Raw genomic sequence first — 27,470 nt, 5'->3', positions numbered from 1 at the left:
TTTTAACAATTAATTGCCATTAGTGTGACGAAATACCATGCTCTTGTGCTTTTCATAGTCCAGCGGGGGCGGTAGGTTTTATTTGTAGCATAACTGTACTTTTGTCTTGGCATGCTAAAATAAATATTATATATATATATATATATTGACGACCTCGGTGGTCTAGTGGTTTAGTACACCGCTTTACGTCCGATGGTCGCGGGTTCCATGATTTTCTCGCACGGCACAAACATTTGTATTCATGAGTATGATTGTTTGTGTCGGTCTGGGTGTTTTCTATATATAATATGTATGTATTTACGAAAAAAAAAAATATCTATGTATGTATGTATCAGTTGTCTAGTACCCATAACACAAGCTTTAACTAGCTTAACTTAGGTCTAGACGGCGCTGTGTGAATTGTCTTGAGATTATTATTATTATTATTATTATATATATATATTTAACAACAACTTTAAATTAATATTCGTAGAAATAAGTATATATTAGCAAAATTAATTAAATATTACTTAAATTATCAAAATGGTTTAGTCGCTCTATACTAATGTTCACTGACGAATGTCTTATCTTAGCGGTGTTGTAAAAAAAAGGCATAGGTCCTTAATCGACGAGCGCAATAGCGCAGCCATGAGAATTTACTTTTGACGCAACGGAATTTATACAACTTTAAATTATTATTATTGTTTATTTTTTTTTTAGAAACTTATATTTTTTTTTATATAAAATTTACAAGTATATTAACTTTATTATTATGTTTTTTTTATGCAAAAATTTCGTTGTATTTATGAGAAAATTAGAAATGATTATGGCAAAGTTTTGTTGAAATTTCGGGTTTAATTATGATCAATTTTTTAGATATTTAAGTTGAAAATGAAAAAAAGGACGATGCTGTCTCAATTTCTAAAAATTATCAAGTTTTAGTAAAAATATCATATCAATTTATGTTTGTTTATTAATGAACGACGACCACAATTAGTTATTCTGTCATTTAGTGTTTTTGAATAAACTATTTTAGAAATTCTGCAAGACTATATAAAGAGAAAATTAACATTTCAAAGATGTTGTTTTTAAGATTAGATATCTATCTATATAATTCAGGAATCAAAATGTATATCCGACTCTTAATTTCTTAGAACCAGAACCCCAAAGACACTGCTTTTAGGCCAAAAAATGTGAAAGGCCTCTTAATTCTCCAACAATATTTAGAAAAACAACTTCCACACGCACATTATTTCGGCTAATACCGTAGTATTGGTCGGAACATACAATGTACAAAAGAAACATTAATGTACAAAAAAAAAAATATAATAATTTTCTTTTGTACATTATCTTATTTTGACAAATTATAACTTACCTATATAAATAAAACCTGATTACAATTCTGTTTCTGTGAAGGGCTGGAAATTGTATAAATTCTTTATTTCAATGACTATAATTATGTACTAATAATACATAAACTTCTTGACAAACATCAATTTTATCAGAGAATTAAATAGCTACTGGCGTATTTTAAGCAATAGAGTTACCTATTAATTTATTATTATCAATGGTATAAAAACAAAAGAAGTCACATACGCGATAAATTATGCTTTTATTAAAGATATGTATAATTTTGATAACAGATAGCAATCTGTATTTGTTTCGTTTGCAATATTAATTGTGTTTCTCTGAACGGATAAGACGTTATTATTGATTAGTGAATTATGCTAAAATAGAGGTTTTAGTGAAAACAAACTATTTGATTTAACTGGTGACATACATTGCATTATAATGGCAGACCCAATTGATAGAACTGAATTGTTTAATGAACTAAAGAATAGAAATAACATGGGTGACAAAAAATATCACTCGGAATCATCGATACAAAATTATGCAGAGGAAGACGAGTTCCCGGGCAACAATGACGAAAATGATCCTGGGGTACGTACGTACTAAAAAATAGAATTATATGATGAATTGTGATTACTAATTTAATTATTAATTATTGCGAATAATTATTAATAAATCATTGTCCGCAATAATCTTATTAATATTATAAACTCCCAAAGTTTGTAAGTGTGGGTAGATGTTTGTTACTCTCACACAAAAACTACTGAACGAATTTTGATAAAACTTTACAGTAATATAGCTTATACATCAGGATAATACATAGGCTGCAAATTTCATGCTAGTGAAACCGCGGGCGAGCATTTATTTTATACTCTGGTAGATTTCTTCATAGTTGCCTGAGTAGATATCTCTCTTGCCCGTCGTCTGCTGGACGACTTTGTTTTGCAAGCTGATTTCAGAAATGATTTTTTAAAGTGTGAGACAGTCCTACAGTGCCTGACAACCACGGGCTTCATTGGCTCATGATATTCTTGGTGTTGTTCATGTACAAAAAGATGAAATAGTCCTTGATACTGTTCTTGTACATATAGATGAAAGTTGTTACTTTTCTGTGGCTCATTGTTGGCCATAGTTACATGAACTTCATAAGTTACTATGCTTTTATATAAGTTACGTTACTAAGTAGTAGTATCTAGTGTAGTGTAGTATTATCTTACAAGCTTACAAAAAGTTATATCCTGAATTGGAGTATAACTTAATAGTAATCACTGATTACATACCGATTCAAGATTCCAGATCGTATCGGGATGATTATGATGGAGATTAGATGTAAGATTGCAATGACTCTTTATTGCTAAGTAAGATAAATGACTCATCCCCTTCAATTGAATCATTTGAATGAATACAAGGAATATCCGTTTTTAATTAACCATTTATCAGATTTGAGAATTTAAAAGGTTTGTTATACTTCTTGCAAATAACGCCGTAATAAGTAATATAATTAAACCAACTAATATAATTTCAGTTAAGAAAAATAATCTATGCATATTTTTAATAGTCTACATACCTGATTGATTGAGCGACCATTGTAGTTATACATTGTTCGCTACCTGACCACAAAGAAATAATAATTTCTATTATATTCTTGACTTATTATCTGCATATTTTCTGCATTCTTGTTAATATTATCAAATTCTTCACAGATACATAATGTGGCGATGAACAGCTTAGCTGTTCCAGACGATCGGGAAAGGAGACGTGCCGTGTCCCAGCCTGGACCTAATGCTGGGGGAGCGAACACGGCTACCCACTCCAGAGCAGCTCGTCGGCGACCTCGAGTAGTATACGCTGATAATGTACACGTGAGTATTGTAATGAAACTTTAGTGGGTTATAAATTGTCATGAAATTAATACAGCGTCAATATTTTTTTAACATGTATTCACTATTGTAAATTGTTTTATTTTATTCCGATTTTGTTATATGAACATTTTGATATATATATTTTATGAGACACATTTTGATTCTATGTGAACATAAGTTAAAATAATATTTATGTTTGACTAAATTGAAACAAAAACACTTTTGATTAAAAAGATATCAATATGTATTTAAAGAAGTACATGACATTACGTAATATACCTTCAAATAAACAAGTCATAGATTTAAAATACTGAACAAAGTCTGCTAATTTTTAAAGTTAATTAAAATTTGATTAACATATGTTCTAATTAATTTGAAATGTTTTATCAATATAATTTTACTACTCTGTCTGTCTTACATTTTCGAATGACAATTTAAATCGGAGTGATAACAATTATCTTTGTATTATTATATAAGAACTTTACAACTCAGGTCTGAGACTATTTCAGAATTTTTAATTTGATTGTGCATCGATAACAGTTAAATAGCCCCGTATCAATAATATCTTACTAATTTTGTCGACCTCATGCTTCTGAATTGCTCTTGTTTGAATCTAAAATCAACATTTATTTTTTTTACTAAAAGTGGTTTCAGTAGTGACGAATTTATGTATATAGAAAAACAAGCCTCTTTATTGTACATTACATAATAATAAAAAAATGTCTATTTGATGGAAATAAATAAATACAATATAATAGTTTTGAAATATAAGATAATGTAAAAAATAAATTATTATTATACATTACTTTGTATGTTTGTTGCTTTTTTACGACTAAATCTCTCAACAAATCTTAGTGAAATTTGACTTGAACATAGATTATATTTTTATATTACGAGGATCTTTTATCTAAAAACAGCAGACGAAGTCGTGGATCACTATCAGTAAATTAGTGCCTAACAGTAAATTACTAGGCTTTGTTTGGTTAAAAACCTATTATTTTTCTGCGGTACCCTAAAACGTCTTAAATAGATATATCTACTAATTAAAGTACACTAAAAATATTATTATAGCAAATTGCAAATCATATTATTATGTAGTCATTCATTTTATTTAATCATGTATTTTGTGAAACAAATTCGATTAATCATATAAACGTCACCGACGGGTTTTATTAATGTATGATTAGATCTTATCAAAATTATTCAACATAACCTTGTATGTGCGTACACATACACCAATAAATTATAACCTGAAGCGGGGAAAGACAGTTTTAGATTCAAAATGAAATATAATTTCATTTGGCATAACATACTATATGACTTATATCCCAGTGGGGGAGTCAGTGGCATTATTAACTATGGCTGTTATTGTGATTGTACATATTTCGCTCGGTATATATGAGTCTAACATGGCATGGGGTGAGCCTATCGCTGTCTCTCAGAAAAGTTTTTTTGGATTCATAACGATATTTATTATGAGTCAGGCGGATATACAATTATTTTTGGTGCTGCCAGATTTTAACCTACGACCTATAGGTTGTAAATCAAGGTGATGAAACGCTTAGTAAGTTAATTTTTTTGCAAAGAATACCATCTGAAATTGCTTGATCATTTTTAGCAGAAATAAGGATATTTGCGTATCTTAATATTTTTTTTAATAATATGGACTAAATAAAGTTGGTACTTTTTTTAGATACACGCACCTGCATAATATTATAATGCTATAGCACTGTATGTAAATAGTAATGATAAAAATAGGAAACTGTTTATCTGTCTATTATAAATTTATATTACAATATTTTGTTTAGCATTTACCCGACGTTTAATGATAACATGTCTATCTTTTAATCAAAATATCTATTTTATCAGCTGATTACCTGTAAATATATAATCCACTTTTAATAGAGTTTGAATTCCTTCTGGTTAATATATTAATAATAATTACAAATATGATTCAAAACATCGGGAGTCATTAATATCAACATTATAACCTATAAACCTGCTAAATATATGTAGATTATCTACGAAGTTATGAGATTGAACCACCAACAATGTGGTAAATATAGAAACAATATTTTTATTATTATTTTATACAACTTGTGCCCGCGGATTCACCCTCGTGAAATTTATAGCCTTATATCACACAATCCCATCCATCTTTCTTTTGTAATTCATGTCTTTATCTTGACTTCATTTTTATCTTGTCACATCATACGTCCATCTCAACATTCGTATTTCAGTTACATGCAGTCTTTCATTCAGCGCTCTTATCCATACAAGACAAAAAGTATAAAATATACATTTATATAAAAAGTTCAAATTGAAAAACATCTTCATGAAGATTTCCCAAAATTTTGGCATATAGCCATACTATTTTAATTTACATAATATAAAGAGAGGTGCATATTCTAATATTTTTTTATGAATCATTTAATGTAATAATTAACTTACAGGTCTGCTTTTTCAGATTTAGAAAATATCCAATATTTCGAACGGATTGTTTTGTCCTGTTTTCAAAGTAAATTTATTTTAAGCTCGTTGGTAGTTGAAACAGCGAATTCGTATATATGGAAGCAATGGGTTGTAATGATTTGCTCCGTTAGAATTGAATAGATACGCCGTTTAATTTAAACAAATACACCTTTAAAATTGCTTATACGAACGTAAACGTAGTACGAACAGTACTTTTAAAAATAAGACAGATAAGTTTAGTTTAGTAATAATGTCTTCATATTTTTTATTATTAAAAAAAAATAGTACCTAATTAATAATCGGGAAGAGATTGGTATGTCGGTATCGTCTATTTGTGTACATACGAGTCTCTCTCTCTTTCTTTTTTTTTTAATTATATTTTGAAGTACAAAGTAACTTGTAATAATAATTTTATTTTAGGTTGAAATCTTACAGAACAAATTCCGAAATGTGGTAGGAATTATAAAATAAAACGTATATACATTAATTTAAAGCTGTATAAAGATATCAAGTTAATCGATCCACTAGTTTTTTAGTTACGTGTACATAAACATGAAACGGAAACTGTGTTCTATACATTACGTAAATATTAAAACGAGAATCAATTTAATCAAGCTTGTTTCGTTTTATAAAAATATAAAAAATATTGAAAGGTTTGTGTAAAGGGCAAGTACAGTTCCATAGCGTCGAACGGTTGGCGCGGGCCGTGTTTGTGAGGCGGGTCACTCTCGCGCAGCCAACTGTAAACCTTTTGAGTCCAGCCGGCCGCGAGCCACCCTCACCTCACGTCCCCGTTGTACCGCATCGCCTCTGCAACCCTTGCCTGTAAATACCATCCGCGGACACATCGTGCCGCCCCAATGCCTCGGCTAATGAAAATTCGATCTCTTTATTTTTTTAACCCCTCCATTGACTATTAACTGACCACGTCACAATTGGAATGTTCATTAACGTCATCATAATCTCGTTAACGCTTGCCTACACTTGCGATAAAACTCATTAATCGTATTTAATTTGTTATCAATTAATTTTGTCGACATAAGTTACTACATTCATGAAACCATGAATTAAACATCTAGGCTAGTCGCACATTGATTTGTTGATATTTATAGAATGGAATATCCTTTGAATAGTTACCACAATTTTTTTAATCTACCGTTCATTCGGAAAGCCGTGTCATCAACAAAAAGAATGAGCAAGAAACTTGCGTATTATTTCTTTTAAGTAATCGTTGTAATTTTACATATTTAAGTCGAAACTACCAACTAGCAGTAATTTATTAAGGTCAAGTAGTAAACACAATATAATTAGAGCAGGCCAATCCCTACAAGCAGTACTCGTTCACAAGTATGACGCATGAGCCAGCCATCACTGCGCTCATATTTAGGGTCTGTACTAACAGAAAATCCCTTCATTTTACAACTGCAATCTATATTTTCATCTGTTCGTAGTATGTAGTTGGTGCTCTTTACAATTACAAAAATCAATTCAAAATTATTGTTATTTATTTATAAATAATTATATTTTATTCATATATTTAATATATTTAAATAGTTATCTATAACTTTGTTCATTGCATAAAACATATTCTACCACATTTTTACTAATAAAATAATTAATCTGAGAATCAGTCTTGATTATCGATCAATGTGTATTATCTAAATCACTATGCTTACATATCATAGTTAATCAGAAACGTGGTTTCCGTTCAGAAAAAATTCCGTTAATTTATGTGTGTATGTAGAAATCGACACTTTGGTTTATTAATTTTTAAAATTATGATTTGAAAAAGGACCTGCATATGCAGAACCAGAAACTCTAGTTTATTAATGTCTATAATCATAATATTAAAAGTACATAGACAACACAAAAAAAAATGGATTTTTCAATGGATAAAAATATATTTATCTTTGTTTATTATATACACGATGATTATCAAAGTCATAGTGCCTATGTAGGTCGACGCAATTAAGGCAATGAACCAATTTATTGTAGCTAAAATTAAGTTATTTATCAAATTTTTGATAAAAGTATCTTATTATAAATGATGTATATGTTGTCCTATATGATACATACATATATATTGGAAAAATATTTATATTAAAAGTACTTTTATAAACGAATAAAAAATTACTGTGAAACTGTTCCTTTGTAAGTGTAATTGTTACTTGATTTAGATAATATAACATCTTGTAGCTAGTCAAGACCATAAAGCCTACTGATGTTTCATCATTTCAAAAAAATATAGAATTAGTAGTTTAATATCAACTATTAATGCAGTTTAAGGTGACGATGTGACTTTACCAATGTACATTTTGAACAAAATCAACTATTGTTTCTATAAGTACCTGTGTTAAGGTATTTCAGCTACCAAGCCGCTTGTATTGTAAGATGTGTTTTGATTGATAGGTGAGATAATGTGGGGAGATTACAGGATCCGGAGATATGATATCTTAGTCTTCCGGAATAGCAATGTTTAAATGTTCCCTGGGTGCACATGATGTCGTGATATCTGTGTATGTCGTGACCCTTGCCACTAACCATCAGGTGTAGGGGGAAAGGGGATTATTAGTAAGGTGGGTTGGTGATGATGATGATGATCATGAATGATCTCATTGCTAGCAATGTACCATGTCAGGTTGACCTCCATGTGGTTCCCCCTGAAAATCATTGTGATAAATTCTTGGTGAATTTGTCACGATGGGCTACCTGACCTGACCTCATGCTCATCTTATCATCCTCCACTGATAGCCCGCTAGCGTAAACTATTAGCGGTGCTGCAGGTGCAAAATTCCTTTATCATTCATAAAAAAAACCTTCACGTCTGTCAGTTTGTTCCCAATTCTAATTACATAAAAAATGTGATTTGCTGCAACTTGACCTAATGAACATTGTCGTTGAATGATAACGGCCTAGATAGATAGCTTAAGGTATTCCACGAATTATTCATTTAATTATTAAACCATATTTAGGTATTAACATGATTAATATTAAAAAATAAATAATTGCGTTTTATATTTTCTATTAGAATCAAAATTGTCCGAATTTTCCTTGTAATTAAACTAAAATAAGCAGATTAACCCAAAACATGTATATCATTATAGTCATTATTTCTTTGTTATACCATGAAAGAAGGAAATAGGAGAATGGATTTCAATAACTTTTTAATATACTTGAGTAAATGTTAAACTTGATGATATCACAATCTTTTTGTTATATAATGGTTAGGATATGTAGTTATTGACTTTATTTTATAACGATTAAACGTATGACTCATTATTAAACATGAGTGTGATTATTTTTCATATCTATGTTTATTAGAACGTATTTTTTTTTTGGAGGGTAGTTGTGACTATGATGCATTACTTGAAAAGTGTGAGTCTTTATTGAGGTTCGTTATTGAAACACTAAAACCGCGATAGTGATGTATATACGAAATGTTCTAAATACGTGTTTTATCCCGCACCCAAGAGGCCAAAAATGTATTGTGCCTCAGCTGCCAAGTACATACCTAAATTATAGAATGTCAACAAATGTCGATGATTTTCCAGATCATGGAAAAGTGACTGAAAAGAACAAGAAAGTGATTGTGATATGATTTTCGCAAAAATTCTGAATTCACGCACAGTTGAACACTCAATAAATTTTCTGAATAATGCTGTATTCCCACTTACTTAACGTGCTGTGATTGTGTAAACCCCATATTAGTTTTGATTATTCAAATTCAGAATAATCACTAATTCTTTTTTATTTATTATTTTTTTATTTATATAATAGTTAAAAAATGTTGAAATACATAAACGGCAAACAAAATCTTATATGTATAAATTATTTTAATATCTGAGCAGATCTGAATCTGAATGAAATTTGGGGAGAATTTTAAATTTTACATTATATCACTAGGACGGAATAGTTTCTATTTATTATAAAAGCAAGTTGATTTAAACTAAAATCTACATATATTTTTTTATATTACAGACACAGAACCATTTTTTAGTTTTCCTTCCAAATAAAAACGTATTTGGATACGTGCTGTAGAGGAACGCACTGCAGTCTGCACTAAAGGGATTATAGTGAAATACAGCTAGTGTCGATCGAGAGAAACAAGCGACTAATGAAGTTATTAATCCGATTTTGTACGATCAGACGGCTTTCGATACGCGCGTCCACATTTTTTTATTCACAAACCCATTCGATATGAAATTGTAACGATACAATCGTATGAATATGAATTGTTAAGGCAATCTCTACACTGCAAGAATAGTAATGTCTGTTTTGCCTTTATTTTATAACGTGATGCTCAGAATTTGTTAAGTAGGTATATTAATTAATATATATATATCACAAAGCGCCATCCTGTCCTAAACTTAGCAGGGATATAAGGACTATAGTAAACTTGAACAAAACAACTGCATATGAGAATATATTTACATTTTATTAAGAAAATGTAATTTAAAAAATATTTTTATTTTTAACTTAACTTTTATTTTGGATATAAAATAAATTTTAATTGATAACACTGACTTCTAATAATGACAAAACTTATATTTTATACAAAATGTGTTTATATCTATAATTTATACATAATCTCACGAAATAAAACCACTTAATAATACATTCTTTTTCATTTTCAGGACACCAGCGATAAACCGTCACCAAAATCTTCAACACCGACAAAAGGGGATGATTCCGGCATTGGTACACCGACGGGTATGTCTAACAGTAGCAATACCTATATATTTTTTCCACAACCAACTTAGTTACTATTCATATAATAATAATTACTAGTGGTAGCCCAATGGTATGAATTAGAATAATTAGTTTAAATTATGAGTTTAAACATTATTAAGGTTCTTTTGTCACAGACTACATCTTTGTCAAAAAAAATGCCAATTGTGCGGGGAATTGAACCCGTGGTATATCGAAATATAGGCGGTGTGCTAAATCGCTAGACTATCCAGACTTTCGACCAAATATCAGTAGGAGGTTGGTTGCAAAAATAGAAATAAAATAGATATTTTTATTTATTCATTTATTTCAGGCAACTAGGCCCATATTATAAATACCTTATAGACTAACATACATATAATATAATATTTAAAAACCAATACAACTATATTGTCTGTGTGATCACTGCACTGAAGACGGCAATCTGCCACGGTAGCGCCGATACACCACACCTTTCGATCAGAAGTCCTCTTTCATGAAGGTGGGGACCAGGGCCACAAACGCTTTGAAACTCGCGTTGTGACGCGACTTCAGCTGCGTTACCCTCAATGTCAGGTTACTCTTGGTACGAATATAATCGACAATGTCCTGCTCCTTATGGCGTAATGTAGACGGGACAGGTACATTGTCGTGGTCGGTGTAGCAGCACGCAGCAGAAAGTTGGGCCCAGTGAGTGCAGTGCCACAATGATTCCTATTGACCCTGTTTGTGCGCCTCTTCTTTTGTACCACGACGAAGCCATCATCGTCGCGGTTCCCAGTCAAAAATAGGCAGCACACGTAGGGTCAATGTTCAGTGCCGTTTTTGGCACACGCCGCTGTACTGAAGCAGCCGATTTGCTAGCGACGACGGCGGCAAAATCTCGACGCTGTGGTTGCACCGAGGATTTTGTTAGCGCTGCTTCCACATGCAGCGGTATCGGCGCTCGCGAGCTGCGGGCGGGGAGCACGGGGGGCGCGGCGGCCGGCGGTGACACCACATCTGGTGACGTCAGTGTCGACGTCGAAACCGCTACTCCGCCGTGAACGCATCGCGGTATGCCCCACGGCGCGTGTTGATGTTCATAGCGTCAAGTGACCTAGTTTCTTTTCGCGAGTCGCGCAAACTGTCCACTTCCTTGCGCAACTCACTAATTATGTGCTCTGACGCATTGAAACGTAGCGTCACATCTGCCAAACTCTTTTTTAAGGACACAATATCCTTGAGTAGGCTGGTAACATCGACGTGATCAAATGTGACTGGAGGAAGTTTGTTTAAATCCTTCGCCACAAAAGTCGGCACGTCGTCTGGATCGGTCTCCTTCAGCAGCGTTATAATGTCCTGTACGCTTTTTTGTGTCCCGTCACGTCTACGAGACACCATTTGATCAGTCTTATTTAGGGACTCGAAGAGCAGAGCCTACGTCCTGGCTGAAGTTGGACACACAGATCTGGACTGCATTATTCGTCCATTACGTCCAGCTTCTGCTGCAGGAACGAAGGAGTTCGTTGGCCACAAGTTTGTCACACATGGCTGGAACTTCGACTAGCACGGCTTATGCCGCGCTGAGCAATTACGATATTAAATAAAATAATTATAATACGTGCACATCGAATCGCGCTTACACTGAATATAATGACACAAAAATATAATATACATAATTATGTGTATAATGACTACTGGTTGATCTGTCATATTTATGAAAGGGAACTACTTGTGGAGACTGGACTATTCATATACGGCTACTGATTAAGTTTGACAAATGCAAAAACATATGCTATTAATCACTGCATTCATTCTACAGTAAACATTAATCTGAATATTGCAATCATTAAATGAGCATGGTTGTCAATTCTTCTTGGATCAAACTACGTTCCCAAGTGATTCATTAAAGTCTTCGTACCTAAATGATTTACATAAATAAAATATTTAAGATTGATTACAATTCTATCGAGTTGTGGCATAGTTTTGGATATTAGGATACATATTACGAAAAGAGATATTCGTCGCATAGTACATCCATAATAAAGTAAACTAATTTTATACCTATTTTTATAACTTCTTTTAATACCTAAAAACAAATATGCACAATTTTGGCTATAATCAGCGAAGTCATCACTGCTCGTCATCAATTGCAGTACAGAAAGCTAACAGGCAGGAAACAGTGGGACAGCATGACGGGACATCCCGATACACGACTCACTTCTATAAGTACTTACAAATAAAAAATATGTAACGTTCTTACTCACAGATATATGACATTATTAATATTAGTGTTGCCTGCGACTTCCCCCGCATGTACATTGATGATATTCAAACGACATGAATAAATAAAGCATTTATGCATCGCCCTCTGTTATTATTTTGTTAATAAATTCAAAAACAATAGCAGATGGCGTGTTTAAAATTATTTAGTAATAAATACTAATTTTCTTCTGTCTGCGGCATATTTCTAAAGATTCTTTTGGCTATATATATACATACCCATACCCATATAGCTATACATACCAATATCTAGCAACATAATCTGTGAAAATTTTATTTTAATATCTGCAGACATTTTTACGTGAAAAGTTAATACACAAACAGATAAACAATATTGTTGTTCACAATGTATTATTATATATAAATAAAATATATATGATATTATTATATATAAATAAAATGACTAACCAACTGAACAATTTGATAAAATATTTTAGCAGCTTATATTTCGCAGGGAACTACCGTATCTATACATCAGTGAACGACATGCGTATGACGCCCCGCAAGAGGTCCGTGGCTACCATGGACGCGCAGTCCATACGCTCGGTAGAAACTCACGCGCCACCGCCTACTAATCCAGAGGATAATAAAAGACAGACCAAGTAATTATAAACATTTTTAATAATTATAAAATGTATGCTAGGAAATAGAATTATTTCATATTTTACATAATTCTACGCATATTCGTAATTAAGTTCTTACATTAACGACATTGTTTCTTTTGCATCAATTTACTTTCTATTGTCACTTTTACCAGTCACCTGGTCATAGAGACTTTTATTTATCAATGCATAGCTAAAGGAAAGAGAATACCTGTCTGTGTATTGTGTTTTGTATGATTATAATAAGATGTCGCATAGTTTCGCATATTTATAAGGGATAATTTATAAGTTCAATATAAGTAAAATCAGGACAGTTACAGACAATTTCTTCGTATTCGAAATAAAAAATCTGATATGAAGCTGTGAACAACATTAAAGTACTACTTTTCTTTCACTATTTAGATATAAAGTTGCTTTTGAACTGAAATCTTTTATTCACAAGGTTACTAACTATAGCAAGTGATAGCAATTTTGAAGCAATTTTTTAATATCACCGGAATAGGCCCCATGGCTATTATTAAATGTACTCCCACATTGCAATATGAAAAGTGAATTGAATATCCCTTAAATGAAACTAAAATATATATTTTAATTGTTATGTGTATATATTTTTTTAATAAAACAAACTTTAACTTTATTAATTTTTGTTTTTGTTTTCAGAAAGTATCTGACATTGATGTCCAGTTCCATGTACGCAATAACACTGGTGACCTTAGGGTTAATAATCTACTTAGGAGACATATTCGTCGAGTACTCTGTTTCGGCGGTAAAGTATTAAACTGTTGTCTTTTATAGTCTAATCTAGTACAGCACTAGTCTTCTGGTTATTTTAAAGTGGTTTTAATATTAATATATTTAAAATTAATATTAATAATTTTATTACACCGATTTGGATATACTGTAATGGTGTTGTAATATTGAAATGAATAAATAAATAAATAAATAATTATCAGCTGATTTTACTGAAAATAATAATTATTATGTAAAAAGTAATAATAACCAAGGGAGAAAAAATACATCCCTACTTATTATGGAATATATGTATTTCTATACGAAATTACGCAATGTAACTCGATATATTATTAATTTGAGTAAAAGTGCATATATATGGTATATATGCAGTAAAATTCCGATTTATCCCATCACCTTGTTTAATTTCGATCCCCTATATTTATTGGAATTCGCTATTTTTCAGATATATTCTATTGTACTTTGCAGTATCGGAATTCTGTATCACATATATTTAATTGTTGACATTAGTCGATATAAATCAGCGGCACTAAAAATTCAGAAAATTAAAACTTTGCATGAAGAAAAGATGAATCAATTTTTTAGAAGTCAAGAGGTAAGTTTTATTTTTAATACTATAGCTTAGCGATTTAACACAGCGCTTGCGATGGCCGCGGGTTCGATTTCTCACACGATGCAAACATTTGTGTTCATGGGTATGGTTATTTGTATTTATTGATGTTGTTGAGTATATATTTAAAAAAAGGTATTTATAACAGTTTTCCGATAATACAAATTTTGGTTCGCTTGGGATTAGATAGCGCTGTGTGTCTTAAACAGCTTTATTACTGGTATTTACAATTTAATTCGTATCGCCTTTTTTAATTATGCTAACGATTTCAGTCCCAGATTGGTCCTATCTATTTATTTATAACAAAACAAACATTTAACATAATAAAGTGCATAATCTTATTATTGCACGTATTATTTTATCTTTATTTTAATTGTATCTTGCGACTTTCCTATTAGTAATTCTGTTAAAATCATTTTTATGATTTTGTTGATGTTCTGATGACATATTTTGTATTTGATAATATTTTTATTATTTTTATTAGTAATATTTTAGATTATGATAATAATATTTTCAGAACAGATTATGTGATGTAAATTCATCTATAAATAAATTATATTGATTATATTTTTATTTATGTGATAATAAACATTTATCATAATTTTAGGAAGATTTCAACGTAGAATCGCCAGGGGAGCGTACTCCTGAACTGTCTACTAAACCTACAAATATACCGGCCCCGGTGCTGAAACCTTTGAAACATGACTACTGCTTCAGCCACGGCAGACATTCCGGCAGTTTTTATCTTAAACTCGGTGCTGCTGGTAAGTTAATTTAAATTAAAATAATTTGATCGATTCCTGAAAATTTTATATACATTCCTATATAAATATCACAATTTTGTTTATGCCGTCGGTAGTTTTCTATAATATTATGTATATTTTAGAATTTTCTAATATTTAACTCATTACAATTGTGCGAAGGTTACGCGATATTTATTATTAGATTAGAAAAATTCCAACAGTATTCGTAAGTTTTCTCCAATTTTTGTGTCTAATTTTTAATCAACAATTTGATGTCAACAATCATATTAGATAGTATCTGTTTAATTCACTTAATTGAAGTAAAATTGATTTAATTTAACTTTAGAGTTATAAATATGTTTAAATATATTGCCGCGGAATATTATATAATCTTATTAGTTAATAAATAATAACATGAGCTAAACACTGTGTAATACACCTATGGCAACTAGGTCAATAATGATTCATAAAATGTATAAACCCTTTTAGTTAGGCGTGTCCATTTACTCATATCTATTGTAAGGTATAAGAAATACCTACGATAAAATATATTCGTTATGAGTCGAAATATTTCATTATTGAAATTAAATTGCATTAAATCGCACGCATATTCTCTCTGAAATATGAATGTAATTATTTATTGTCATATCTATTTTAAATATGTTGCTAATTATATTTCATATTAAATTTTAACTGTTTCTCTGGGTTATTCATAGACTAAGATGAATAGTACGAAATAATGAAAATGTATTTAGAAACAGACTAACTCACTACCACTATACTACTATTTTTTTTTAATTTGCTAAATATATCAGTGCCTAACAATACCAATTCATAAAATGAAATTTATATATTTTACAGGTTTTGCACTGGGTCACCTGATACACTCAATGTTACTTTTTGCAGTTCAGATCAGTTTGTTAATGGACGATAACATCGACAATGACAAGTGTATCGATTATCTGCAGTTGACTCTCGATGTTATGTCCCCAATATACTGTTTCATGCAACTCTATTTTATTTTTAAATACTCCAATGTAATTATTCTACGGGCTCAGGTAAATTTAAAAGCTTATTAAAAAGTATCATTTATTTCAGCAATAGAAAAAAAATTTTTTTTGAATAATCATATAATATTTTTTTATTCTACCGCTCATTCGGAAAGAACGAGCAGAAAGAAGAGACTTGCGCTAGTTGCTGTTCTAAATAAATTTTGTTCAGTATTACATATTTAAGATTTTTAATAAATACAAACTGCCAAATATGTTATACAATAATAAAATTGTGCAGGATAAGCCTATGACTGAAATTGTCACTTGTATAAATGGCCTTTTATATCAGGTCTGCAATTGATGAGTGATGAATATTCAGAATGCTTGTCAATGTAACATGAATGCTCCTTTTCAGGTTATTATTTATGTTTATATGTATATGATATTATTGCTAGTATGTATAAAGGCAGCTTATTGATATACTTATTGGTATAATTTCAAACAGTTTTAAATACTACAATAAGTTACTTGTTTAATAAAGAAAAACAGAACTTATCAATGTTTTTAGCAACTACATAAGTTATTATATAAAGTGCTTAGTTAAAAATACAGTGACCTACATAAAATTGGGACAAACACAACCGTATTAAAACAGAACTTTAAATAAATATAAATTTAGAACATTTTTATTAGCTAGTAATAATAATTTCTGTTTTACTATAGATACACTATAAAATTTTAATGAAAATTGGTTTTTAATTAATTTACTCTTTGATGGAGACTGATAAAGGAGTCTGTAAACATAGACACAGAATGGACGTAGAATGAAGTATGGACCTGAAATCTATACATATAATAAAAATGTAACGGACCGCTGCTGTATGTACATGTGGTAAAAGACATACATATGATAAATACTATTATTAGGGGGATTTATCAACATTAAAGAATCAAAATTTGTTAGAATTATTGTTAGATTTTTTTTGTTTACTGTAGCTACGTTACGTTTTTGTTGACCTCAGTAACTAATTTCTGTGTGATTTTACTCATTTATTATTGTAAGCTTCACTTAAAATTTTGTGTTTATTTTATTACAGTCGGTTCACAAAAAAACATACCTACAAGTTTATATCAGTATGGGTACAAAGTCGGGGGCTCAGCTAGTTTTCAATATAATTACACTAATAAATAGTACAGATTATACATTGTATGTTGCGTTGTTATTATTTTGCTTCTTGGTTCTTATTAGTCTCTTATGTAAAAAAAATAAATTTATTTTTCAGAGCGTTGCTTACGTAGCCTTTATGCACATGATAGGAAGTAGTCTCTGTTTTTGGATTTCCGCTATAGTCCGAGAGACAATTTTGGCGTTAACAATATACGCTAATTCAGTGTATGGTAATGGTTACGGCAGTAATGAAACATCATACTCCGCTGCAAGAGGTAAATCTTTTTTAAGTCAATATTCAAATATTCTTCTTCTTAACAGTGTGTGTGTTTACCCTTGATTTTTACTAATTATACGTGTAAATAAATGATATATTTATATTACAGCTGCAGAAGTTATTGAGGATACCAGCGATATATACTCATACTTGAATAGGATTTTTGACGTCAGTGGACTATACAACCCGGAATGCATCGGTCCACCCGCAGTGAACTCCATTTACGAGAACTTCTCGCCCTATCTATACCCCTTCACAGTGGAATTTAATATTCTTATAGGTAATAAGTTCGTTATATATATTTTAGTTTTAACCTTATTTTTTATGTATTTAAAATGACAAACTGACGACCTATCTCATGAAATATACATAAGTGAGTTGTAATTACTTATCACTAAAGTTCCGTAATTGAACACAAATTATGCATTTTATAGTTTTGAAATGAACATTACTCAATGAGGCTTATGCGTAGAAATGCTAAATCTGTTCGCATTGTTATGTGCACAGTGAAAGAAAGAAAGAAAGAAAAATATTTTATTCAGTGTAAATATATATACTGGCTACGTGTCTATCCATCTAAAGACAAGGGTCATTAAAATAAAAATCAAGTTTCTATGTATAAAAACACACAGAAATCTCTGCGTTATAATTTCAGTTAATCTTAATGTTAATAATATTATATACACGAAAGTTTGTGAGTATGAATAGATGTTTGTTACTCTTTCACGCAAAAACTACTGAACGGATCGTGATGAAACTTTACAGTAATATAGCTTATACATCAAAATGACACATAGTCTATAATTTTAAAAGATACTATGTAAATTATATGAAATATAATAATAAATACCATGTAGATAAGTGTGATGCAAACGAAGTTGCGCGGGTCAGCTAGTGCTGTAATATATGGGTGCAGCGGCTTCAAAAAGCTGTAATATAAAATTTAATTAATATATAATGAGGTAAATAAGTTGTTATTATATAATAAAATGATTATGCTATTACAGTGGCGGTGTACTATATAATCTGGAGCAACATTGGGCACTGTACCAATGAAGACAATGTTATAAGTTCTGATATAAACTCTAGTCTAGATGAGAACTATCCAATTTGCAAGTAAGTTCAAAGTTAATACGTACATATATGTAAGCTTGCTGTTAATTAGATAATAGAACCTTCTATATACTCATTTATGAACTGTATATTTGTTTTTTTTTTATTTTATCGCCACATATGAAAACTACATATTTATCAATAGTAAATTACTTACTGGATAAAATAACTGATGATGAAATTTATATCACTAACAATGTGTTATACTAGTAGTATACAGGTACACAGCATTATTACAGTAGTAATGTTTTTTTTATTATATTAGAATTCATTCTAATATAATCGCCACATATGAAGACTACATGTGTTTTAAAAGTAAATTACTTACTGGATAAAATAACTGATGATGAAATTTATATCACTAACAATGTGTTATACTAGTAGTATACAGGTACACAGCATTATTACAGTAGTAATGTTTTTTTTATTATATTAGAATGGTAAGCCAGTGGGGCTAACTTTGTAGTGGCGTTAACTTTATACAATGGTGGGTCATCAGTGGATAATATTAAGCGTAGCACGAGATCGTCACGTCGAACGTTAGTGATCGGAGTCTATAGTGACAAATTCTCTGAGATATAGCCATGGTGGTTACCTTTGGAGGTTGTCCTGATATGGTACATTGCAATCGTTATAAAGCGCCTTCCTACATTTATATATTATATCTTAAAACAGTTTATTGCTTAAAATTGTTTCAAGTTACTTTATTTTCATTTAACACTGATCAACATTTATCGACAGGTTAGTGTGTTTAAAATTAATTAGATTATAGTACTTATTATCCATACAAAAACTATTATAGAATACCTACAGCGAATGAAGACAATGACTTCACGAGTAACGTGGTGATCCATGCGGACTGCCATGCGTCCAACCGCGGTCTTTTCATGGGACTGATGATGACAGTCGTCATAGCTGGTATGCTTATACTTGGCTTCGTGTTCAGCAGCGTTGGAGAGTAAGTGTATTACATTAATTAGTTAGTTTAGATTAGGAGTTAAATAAAAAAAATAGGTATGGTAATTGCACAGATAACATAACATTACATAGTAATAGTAATAAAAAACCAACACACGTAATTGGCTAAAATATTTTTATCCGTACTAACGCCAATATATAATTAAATGAAATGCAAAACGTAAACATTTTTTTTCTATTTTTACTAACTCTAAAGTATGCTATCCACATCTGCTTCTTCCTTATCTCATTAATTGGGAGGTCGGCGTGTATTTCTCTTACATTCATCTCTGTTTACAGTCACCTTGTTATTTACTCCTTTCTTGCCATATTATCTTTCACACAGACCATCCATCTCTTTTTCGGCCTTCCTCTGTCCGTATTCATATGTATTACATTAAAAAAATATCTTTATTCTGACGCATTACATACCCAACTGTAAAGTACGCATATATTTAAAGAATTCGTTTTTTTTCAGTGAACTATTAGAAGTTGGCTACCTTCTGAATGACTGCACTAAACTAGGATTACACTCTATCATGTTAATTACTGTTATATTTGCGTATAACCAGTTACGCAAGTTGGATATTAACGAACACCCCATTTCTCTTCTTGATGACGTTCTACTGTTCATCTGTTTACCAGCTTTCATATTGGAGGCTGTTCTTTCCATGATAGCGACGATAAATATATTGAATATTGTTAAAACTGTTGATTTTGTTGTTATGGTAAGTATTTAGTAATAAAGATTATTTCAATTAATTTCTGAATAATTTATCAGCGATATATATAATTATTGCTAAGTCACACTTTTTTCTAGTTCAAAATAAAACTACTCACAATGACTTTCAACGTCATCGAATATATCATATACCTGTATGCGATGTTATTTAATTAAACTAATCACGCATGCTGACTTTCGGCATCATCGAATCGAAATCATATTGATTTTATAGGCATAATTTTAGTAGTTTGCACTTATATTACAATATTATTATTTGCATGTTTTTTTCAATTTGATATCTATTCGATTCGCATGATTTGTTAGTCTGTTGTTGTTGAAATATTTCTGATGCATGAATGATAAAGTTGATAATATACTATATTATATTAAATGCCCCTATAATGTAGCATTGTTGTTGAACATCATTAATCAACACCGGATGATGAGTGTTTTCTTCATATTTAATCATAACAAGTCTTATTATTTTATTTTATTATGTATATGCTTGCTATAAAGCAATGAGTAATTCAAATAAATTTAACGTTAGTTAGTAAATATTTTAAATACGCTGCAGTATATTTTTAAATTACTAATATTGGTATATTGTAGAAAGTCGCACGAGTACCTCAGTCTCATCTACTCGATATTTCAAACATCAAACGGCCTACTTTGTAAACTGTGTTTTGATTGTAGGTATGGTCCAGATTTGGCAGTGAAATTACAGGATAATATGCATAACATCTTTATCCTCTGGAATCTCAATTTATGTACGTAGGAGACGGTTATCGCTTACCATCTGATGAGCCATCAGATAGTTTGCCCTTTCAATTACATAAAAAACCTACTAATATCATTTATAATTTACTTACAGATCATACAAGTTTTTATTCAAACACCCCTTATCATGGATGGACTGCGCCGATGCAGTAATTCCAAGAAGCTCCGCCGGAGGAAACCAGGGCGAGAACTCCTCATGTTCCTACTCATCATCAACGTGGGCATGTGGCTTTTCAACACTTTCTCCTACAAATCACCAGATAGTCTCGATGAGAGATATACTTTTTACGGAAAAGTTCTATGGTCTATACTAGGCCATATCAGTTTACCATTAATAATGTTCTATAGATTCCACTCAAGTGTATGCTTTGCGGATATTTGGAACTCTGCTTACAAGCCTGGTTCAGACCACTGATGGATTAAACAGCCGCAGCATTCTATATTGTTTACAAACTGTTTACCCGCCTACATATTGTAATGCAACAATGCATAATATAATACATTATTGTATTGTAGGTATAGGGTAAGAAGACTGCTAGAATTACTGACGCACAACGACTTAGTCCTTAAAAGATATATTAGATATTCATGCCTTCACATTATTTGTAATCTGTGGTTTCTAGTGTACACCTAATGTAATGTTGTTCATATTGAAATTTGAACAATATCTTAAGCATTAGGATTGTAACGGCCACGAATTTTAGCAAATAAAATCATACATTATACCAACATTATTCAAGACCAGCAAGTATGACATAAGAACAATTAGTGTATTAGTTTTAGTATTTACTATTCGTGTTATATTTTAGGACTGTGTTATGTATGTTAAAACTGAAACGTTATAGTGTCAGATATTTGATAATTTTATTAATACATAATATAATTTTAGATTTAAACTATTTTGTTACATATTTATAGAAGTGCTGTATATACCTAGTAAGTTGATGGTTAATTAATAAATAATTTAACAATGTACTAGTCAGTATTTATATTTATATCTAGTTTCATATCATCCTAAAGAAATAGTTACTAACATATATTTAAAATATTAATTTTCATTTACATATTATATACAGTTAATATTCCTATTATAGTACAAACTAACACAAAAAAATCACTTTCATATTGAGAATATTAAAGTTAATATTCCAAAAATATTTATTCTATGTCGAGTTTAAAAAGAAAATTATGAGTAGAACAATGTATTTGTGAACACCTACATGAAATGAGTAATTGTCTTCATCTGTTTTATTTTTAATTGTATTTTTATAAATAACAGTCATGAGGAAAAATTATTTATTATTCATAAGAACTACTTTTATCTAATTTTGTCAAACAGATATTTTGCTCCACAATTATACTGATTCGACTGTATTTATAGGTACGTAACTAGAGACTCGCGGCCGGTTTCGTCAAGATAAATAGAAATATATATTTTTAAATGAAAACAACCCTATGTTATTCGCTAATAAAGAATTGAACGCACAATATTGCAGTAAAATTCAATACTACAACAAGCAAAGAAGCGAAAATTTCTGATTATTTTGGAGACTATACGCGATAAAATAAAAAAATACCGCAGTATTTATATCTATATTCCTTATTATACATATATCTAAATAGAAACAGTGAGTGCTGATACTGTAATAAAAGAAACTGAACTACATGTATGGTTCATTATTCCAGATGACATGATTTTCAACTAACAATTAAAACAACGTAAACTAAATAATAAAATTTCAAATGGAATTTTTCGAATTCAAAGTCTAAATATAGACATATCCTATATATCTCTCCTCCTATATATCTATCTCTCCTATATCATATATACATGTGTTATATCGAATCAAGCTTTTGGAATTAATAACATGAAGAGGAAATCTAACTTACTTAAAACATGGAGTCTATTTAAAATAATTTTAAATGCTTGTAGTAATAGCTTCTCTGTGTCGCTAATATCTAATATTGTAAAATCAGCAGCTTAACATTTCAGTACATAAATGACAATTGTACGTACATAGACACTGCTTAAACAATATCTAAGCTATATGCCTACACATTAGGTATATAACGCAGTAGATTGCATACATTTGTCGTTAGCAAAGCACGTATCAATACAGCATCTTAGTTGACCAACCCAGAGAGCCGGTTAATTAACGTTGGTTCCATAATGCAATAACCGAATTATTAGGTTAAGTACTTGGACGGTCCAGGAACGCCACCGCACTTAACTTGGCCGACGCCCGTAATACAAGCTAGTTATAGTCCACAGAGATGTTCACAAATTTATTAATAATAATTCCACTTTATACGTATAACTTTGACGACATCGGTGGTCTAGCGGTTTAGCAAACCGCTTTACTTCCGGTGGTCGCGGGTTCGATTCCTCGCACGGTGCAAATATTCATGAAGTACGAATGTTTGTATCGGTCTAAGTATTTATATGAGTTGTCTCGTACCCAAAACACAAGCTCTGCTTACCGTGGATCTAGATGACGCTTTGTTAATTGTCCATGGTTATTTATTTATTATTTGTAACTTTTGTTTAATTATGAATAAATAATAAGATAAATTAATAACGATATAAATACGATATGATACCTTATGGTCCGGTCGCTATCTCAGCTCTGCATATATTCTTTCATCTTTCTTATCTGTTAACCTTTTACTTGACAAAATATATACAACCAGTCCAATTATTATTGACATTTTATATTCAGTGACTGTGATATAGAAATCCTCATGACGATACCATTATGTACATACTTCATACAAATAGATATTTTGTAGACTATACTATCACCACATAAGGTTCAATATTATTCGTATTAAATTTGTCAGTTAATATGTTACAGTATCTAAAGCACTCTTAAAAAATACCCGCAAGTAAAGCAGTAGGACAACGCGCTACGTACGGATATTCGCTCTGCTGACCAATGCCACAGTTGTCTAATTGTTTCCGATCTCCTCTGACTAACCATTGCGTTGTATTGACAAAATTTGAGCACATGAATGACATTTTTAATGCGTCACTAATCATTGAGGTTATTCTGTTATAATGCGTATGAATAGGTAATTAACTATTTTGTATCATTCTCTAGTTCTTTTGAAACAAAATCTTATAATTTTCTTAATATTCATATGAATTTATGACAAAAGCTTTATAAAATCTTATAATAGAATACTTCCAATATACTATAAATGCGAAAAATTATCTGCCTATCTTTATTTCTACGATGAAACTGCTTACTAGTTTTAATGGGATTTGATGTACAATTAACAACAGTGATTACTCAGAACACTCCAACTAGTTCCAAACTAAACAGGTCGCAATAAATAACTGTCAGAAATACTTAATACTTTTTTTGTAAATATTTACATAATAGGTATACATAGAAAATGCCAAAATCAATACAGACAATAATACTCTTGAATAGAAATATTTGTACCATGCGAGGAATCGAAACCAAAACAATTGTAAATTCGGCAAGGTACTATTCCGATAGACCACTGAAGCCGTCAAAGATAGATATCCGACATAGGCCATCTTTAATGTAATAGAAACTAAATCGAAGTTCCGGGTTACAACTACTATTACATAAACTTGACTAATAATGCCTTCTTAATAACTGATTTTAATTTATTATATATGGACGTGTATTTTTTAAGATAATTAAATAGGTATTATGGAGAACTTAAAAAGGTAATAAATTCAAATCTAGCCGACATCAAGTATTTCGTTTGTCAATATATTTTTGATATTGACTCTCTGATTCTGGTGACGGAAGAATTTAAAAGTAATCCGAGAGAAGACTATTAGAAGACCCACGCTATTTGGAATTCAAATATTTCACCAAGGTACAATTCATCTTACTATCTTAATGGTCGTGAACATATATTAAATTATGAAAAGCCTAGGGCACATTGTAATACTGAATGTATGGCCTGCTAACACTTTTAGTTAATAGCCTTCTGTTTTAACTCTACGATGTATCAGTAATTTAATTTAAAAATGATTTTTTACCGAGGACGCTATAAATATTGTTTGTATTTTTTTTTTAATAATAGCTCAGGTGGTCATACTCCATTATCCTGTCACTATAAAATGAATACCATTTTATTTTTCATGATGCTTTAACTGAAAATATTAATTGTCTCATAAAAGCTTTTTCCGAGCATATTTATATTGAGTTACGAGTATATTCCGGGCCTTGTAATGAGTTAATAAATGAATAGTAAATAAGTAGACATATATATTATAATACGATTATAGGTACGTAAAATAGTAGTAATAAAGTGCTATAATGAAATGACGTCGATTTCAAATACATAAATTATTTCAAATTATTTATTCACTCTAGAAAATTACACAAATATTTCAAAACTTGCACTTCCCTGACTTCCTATGCATGTGGTTAGATACTTTGCTCATAAACTTTTCTGAAAAGTAAAAATGCTTTACCACGTGAAATGTTCTATATACAAGCTTACAATCTTCAATCATTTTAACAGTTCATGCGTCATTAGATACCGAACTAAATCGAACTTTACTATCTATCGAAATAATTTCTTTTGTATTATTTATTACTCGTCTTTTTGCTGAAACTGAACAGAATGTCACAAAATTTTAAAAATTTAATATTAAAAATAGTTTCATGCTATAAACTACATGACATCACGTACTTTATGATGAATAGAAATAGTTGCAAATGAAAATGTTGCATAAACGTGAAAATATGACGCAGTCATAGTTGAGCAGACTAGCTAGTTTGGTACAAAATTATTTATTTAGAAGTTTTTATTGCAACCTGATTAATCTTCTAGGATTATAATATTGTTTTATTCCTAAATATACAACAAACAGTTAGACATAATGGGTACATCCAATTATTAAATTTCACAATGGTATACAATAGTGCGATACTAGGCCGCGGTCACGCTCCACGACATAAGCGACGGCGGCGCCCGCGCATGCCTGCTCACCGGAAGGGCGCGACGCGACAACGCTCCGGAAGCGTCCCCATGGCCCGTGACCTGCGCATACGCGCTTTGTTACTTGTATACTGTACACGTTTGTGATTAAAAAACATTTAATGTAAACACACAGATGGTGACTAGTCGTGTTGGAAAGTGTTACATTTGGCAATTGGATACAGAAGGTTAACTTAATGTATAAAGACATTTCCATTATCATAAAAAAATAATTAAAAATAAGCAATTCCCTATACTATGTCGCAATTACAGTTTAAAAACACCCTCCAAATACGTGTTACGTTGAATAAAAGAACCCAAACTACGAAATTAAAAGAAGGCACGTCAAATGTATTTAAAATTATTGGAATAAAAAACATTAGTTAGACACTAACTAAAACGTAATAACAAGCGCAATATAGGGCATACGAGGACTTATGCCTGACTACATATTGAAGTGCCCTACATCAATGGAATTAGTATTGAAACAACAGCGAGGGCACTCCTTTTGCCACCTACAACCCTTCAGCCTGTGGAACATCAAGTGGTAATTCCGACTACTTTGACAGCAAGTGGTAAGTGATTTGTATTTGTTGTTGCTACCTATATATAATATATCCAAGTAAAGACACGGACCGTGGTCCTCCAATAATTTTAGCTACCAGGCAATATATAAAACCTGGTTAAAACATTGTTGAAAAAAAATATCGATGTGCGATTTTGTTAGTGTGAATTTAGTATTGGACTGTAAAAATGATAATCTAAATATAAAGATAAACTATCTTTTCTAAAAGAAACCATCAGATTCTGTTCAGAATTGGCGAAAAGGAAGGAATATTGTTTATGTATGTGTACATACATAAAAAATATTCCTCTTGTAACTCTAATGACTCCAGTCCAAGTTGACATAGAACACGTGAAGCAATTCTGGGATGGAATCAAAAATTACAAATTCTGTATCAGAATGGAATTAAAAGCAATACCCTCCATACTGTTGACATGTTATAATCAAATTTGCGTTTACTAATCAATATTTAGTGATTGTAGTGACTAAGCCTTATATTATTGTATTGACCGCTTAATTTCAATAATGTATCTGATTACCAGAAACTGGATTTAATTAATATGCTCTTAATATACTGACTGGATTA

The 27,470-nt window shown here is 30.8% G+C and overlaps 1 protein-coding gene and 1 long non-coding RNA gene across 2 annotated transcripts; one reads left to right on the top strand and one right to left on the bottom strand.

Moving 5' to 3' along the window:
• Positions 1 to 1,770: 1,770 nt before the first annotated feature.
• On the top strand, positions 1,771 to 21,763 carry LOC131853319 (proton channel OtopLc-like). Its single transcript, XM_059204179.1, has 14 exons — positions 1,771 to 1,920; positions 3,033 to 3,191; positions 10,298 to 10,373; positions 13,090 to 13,237; positions 13,898 to 14,003; positions 14,433 to 14,582; positions 15,205 to 15,361; positions 16,202 to 16,398; positions 17,616 to 17,775; positions 17,887 to 18,057; positions 18,785 to 18,893; positions 19,693 to 19,848; positions 20,326 to 20,575; positions 21,443 to 21,763. The coding sequence occupies exons 1-14, from the start codon at positions 1,771 to 1,773 to the stop codon at positions 21,761 to 21,763; spliced, it is 2,310 nt and encodes a 769-aa protein (XP_059060162.1).
• LOC131853320 (uncharacterized) lies at positions 17,680 to 24,538 on the bottom strand. The gene is made up of 5 exons (XR_009357982.1): positions 23,950 to 24,538; positions 21,441 to 21,594; positions 19,702 to 19,824; positions 18,628 to 18,706; positions 17,680 to 17,766 (listed from the first exon to the last, which is right to left on the bottom strand). It is a non-coding gene; the product is annotated as an uncharacterized LOC131853320 (long non-coding RNA).
• Positions 24,539 to 27,470: the final 2,932 nt, after the last annotated feature.

This window comes from Achroia grisella, unplaced genomic scaffold (genome assembly GCF_030625045.1).
Source record: "Achroia grisella isolate CSIRO2021 unplaced genomic scaffold, CSIRO_AGI_Agris_v1 utg900, whole genome shotgun sequence".
Taxonomy (NCBI): domain Eukaryota; kingdom Metazoa; phylum Arthropoda; class Insecta; order Lepidoptera; family Pyralidae; genus Achroia; species Achroia grisella.
The sequence above is the reverse complement of the archived record's forward strand: the minus strand, read 5'-3'. Positions and strand labels throughout refer to the sequence as shown.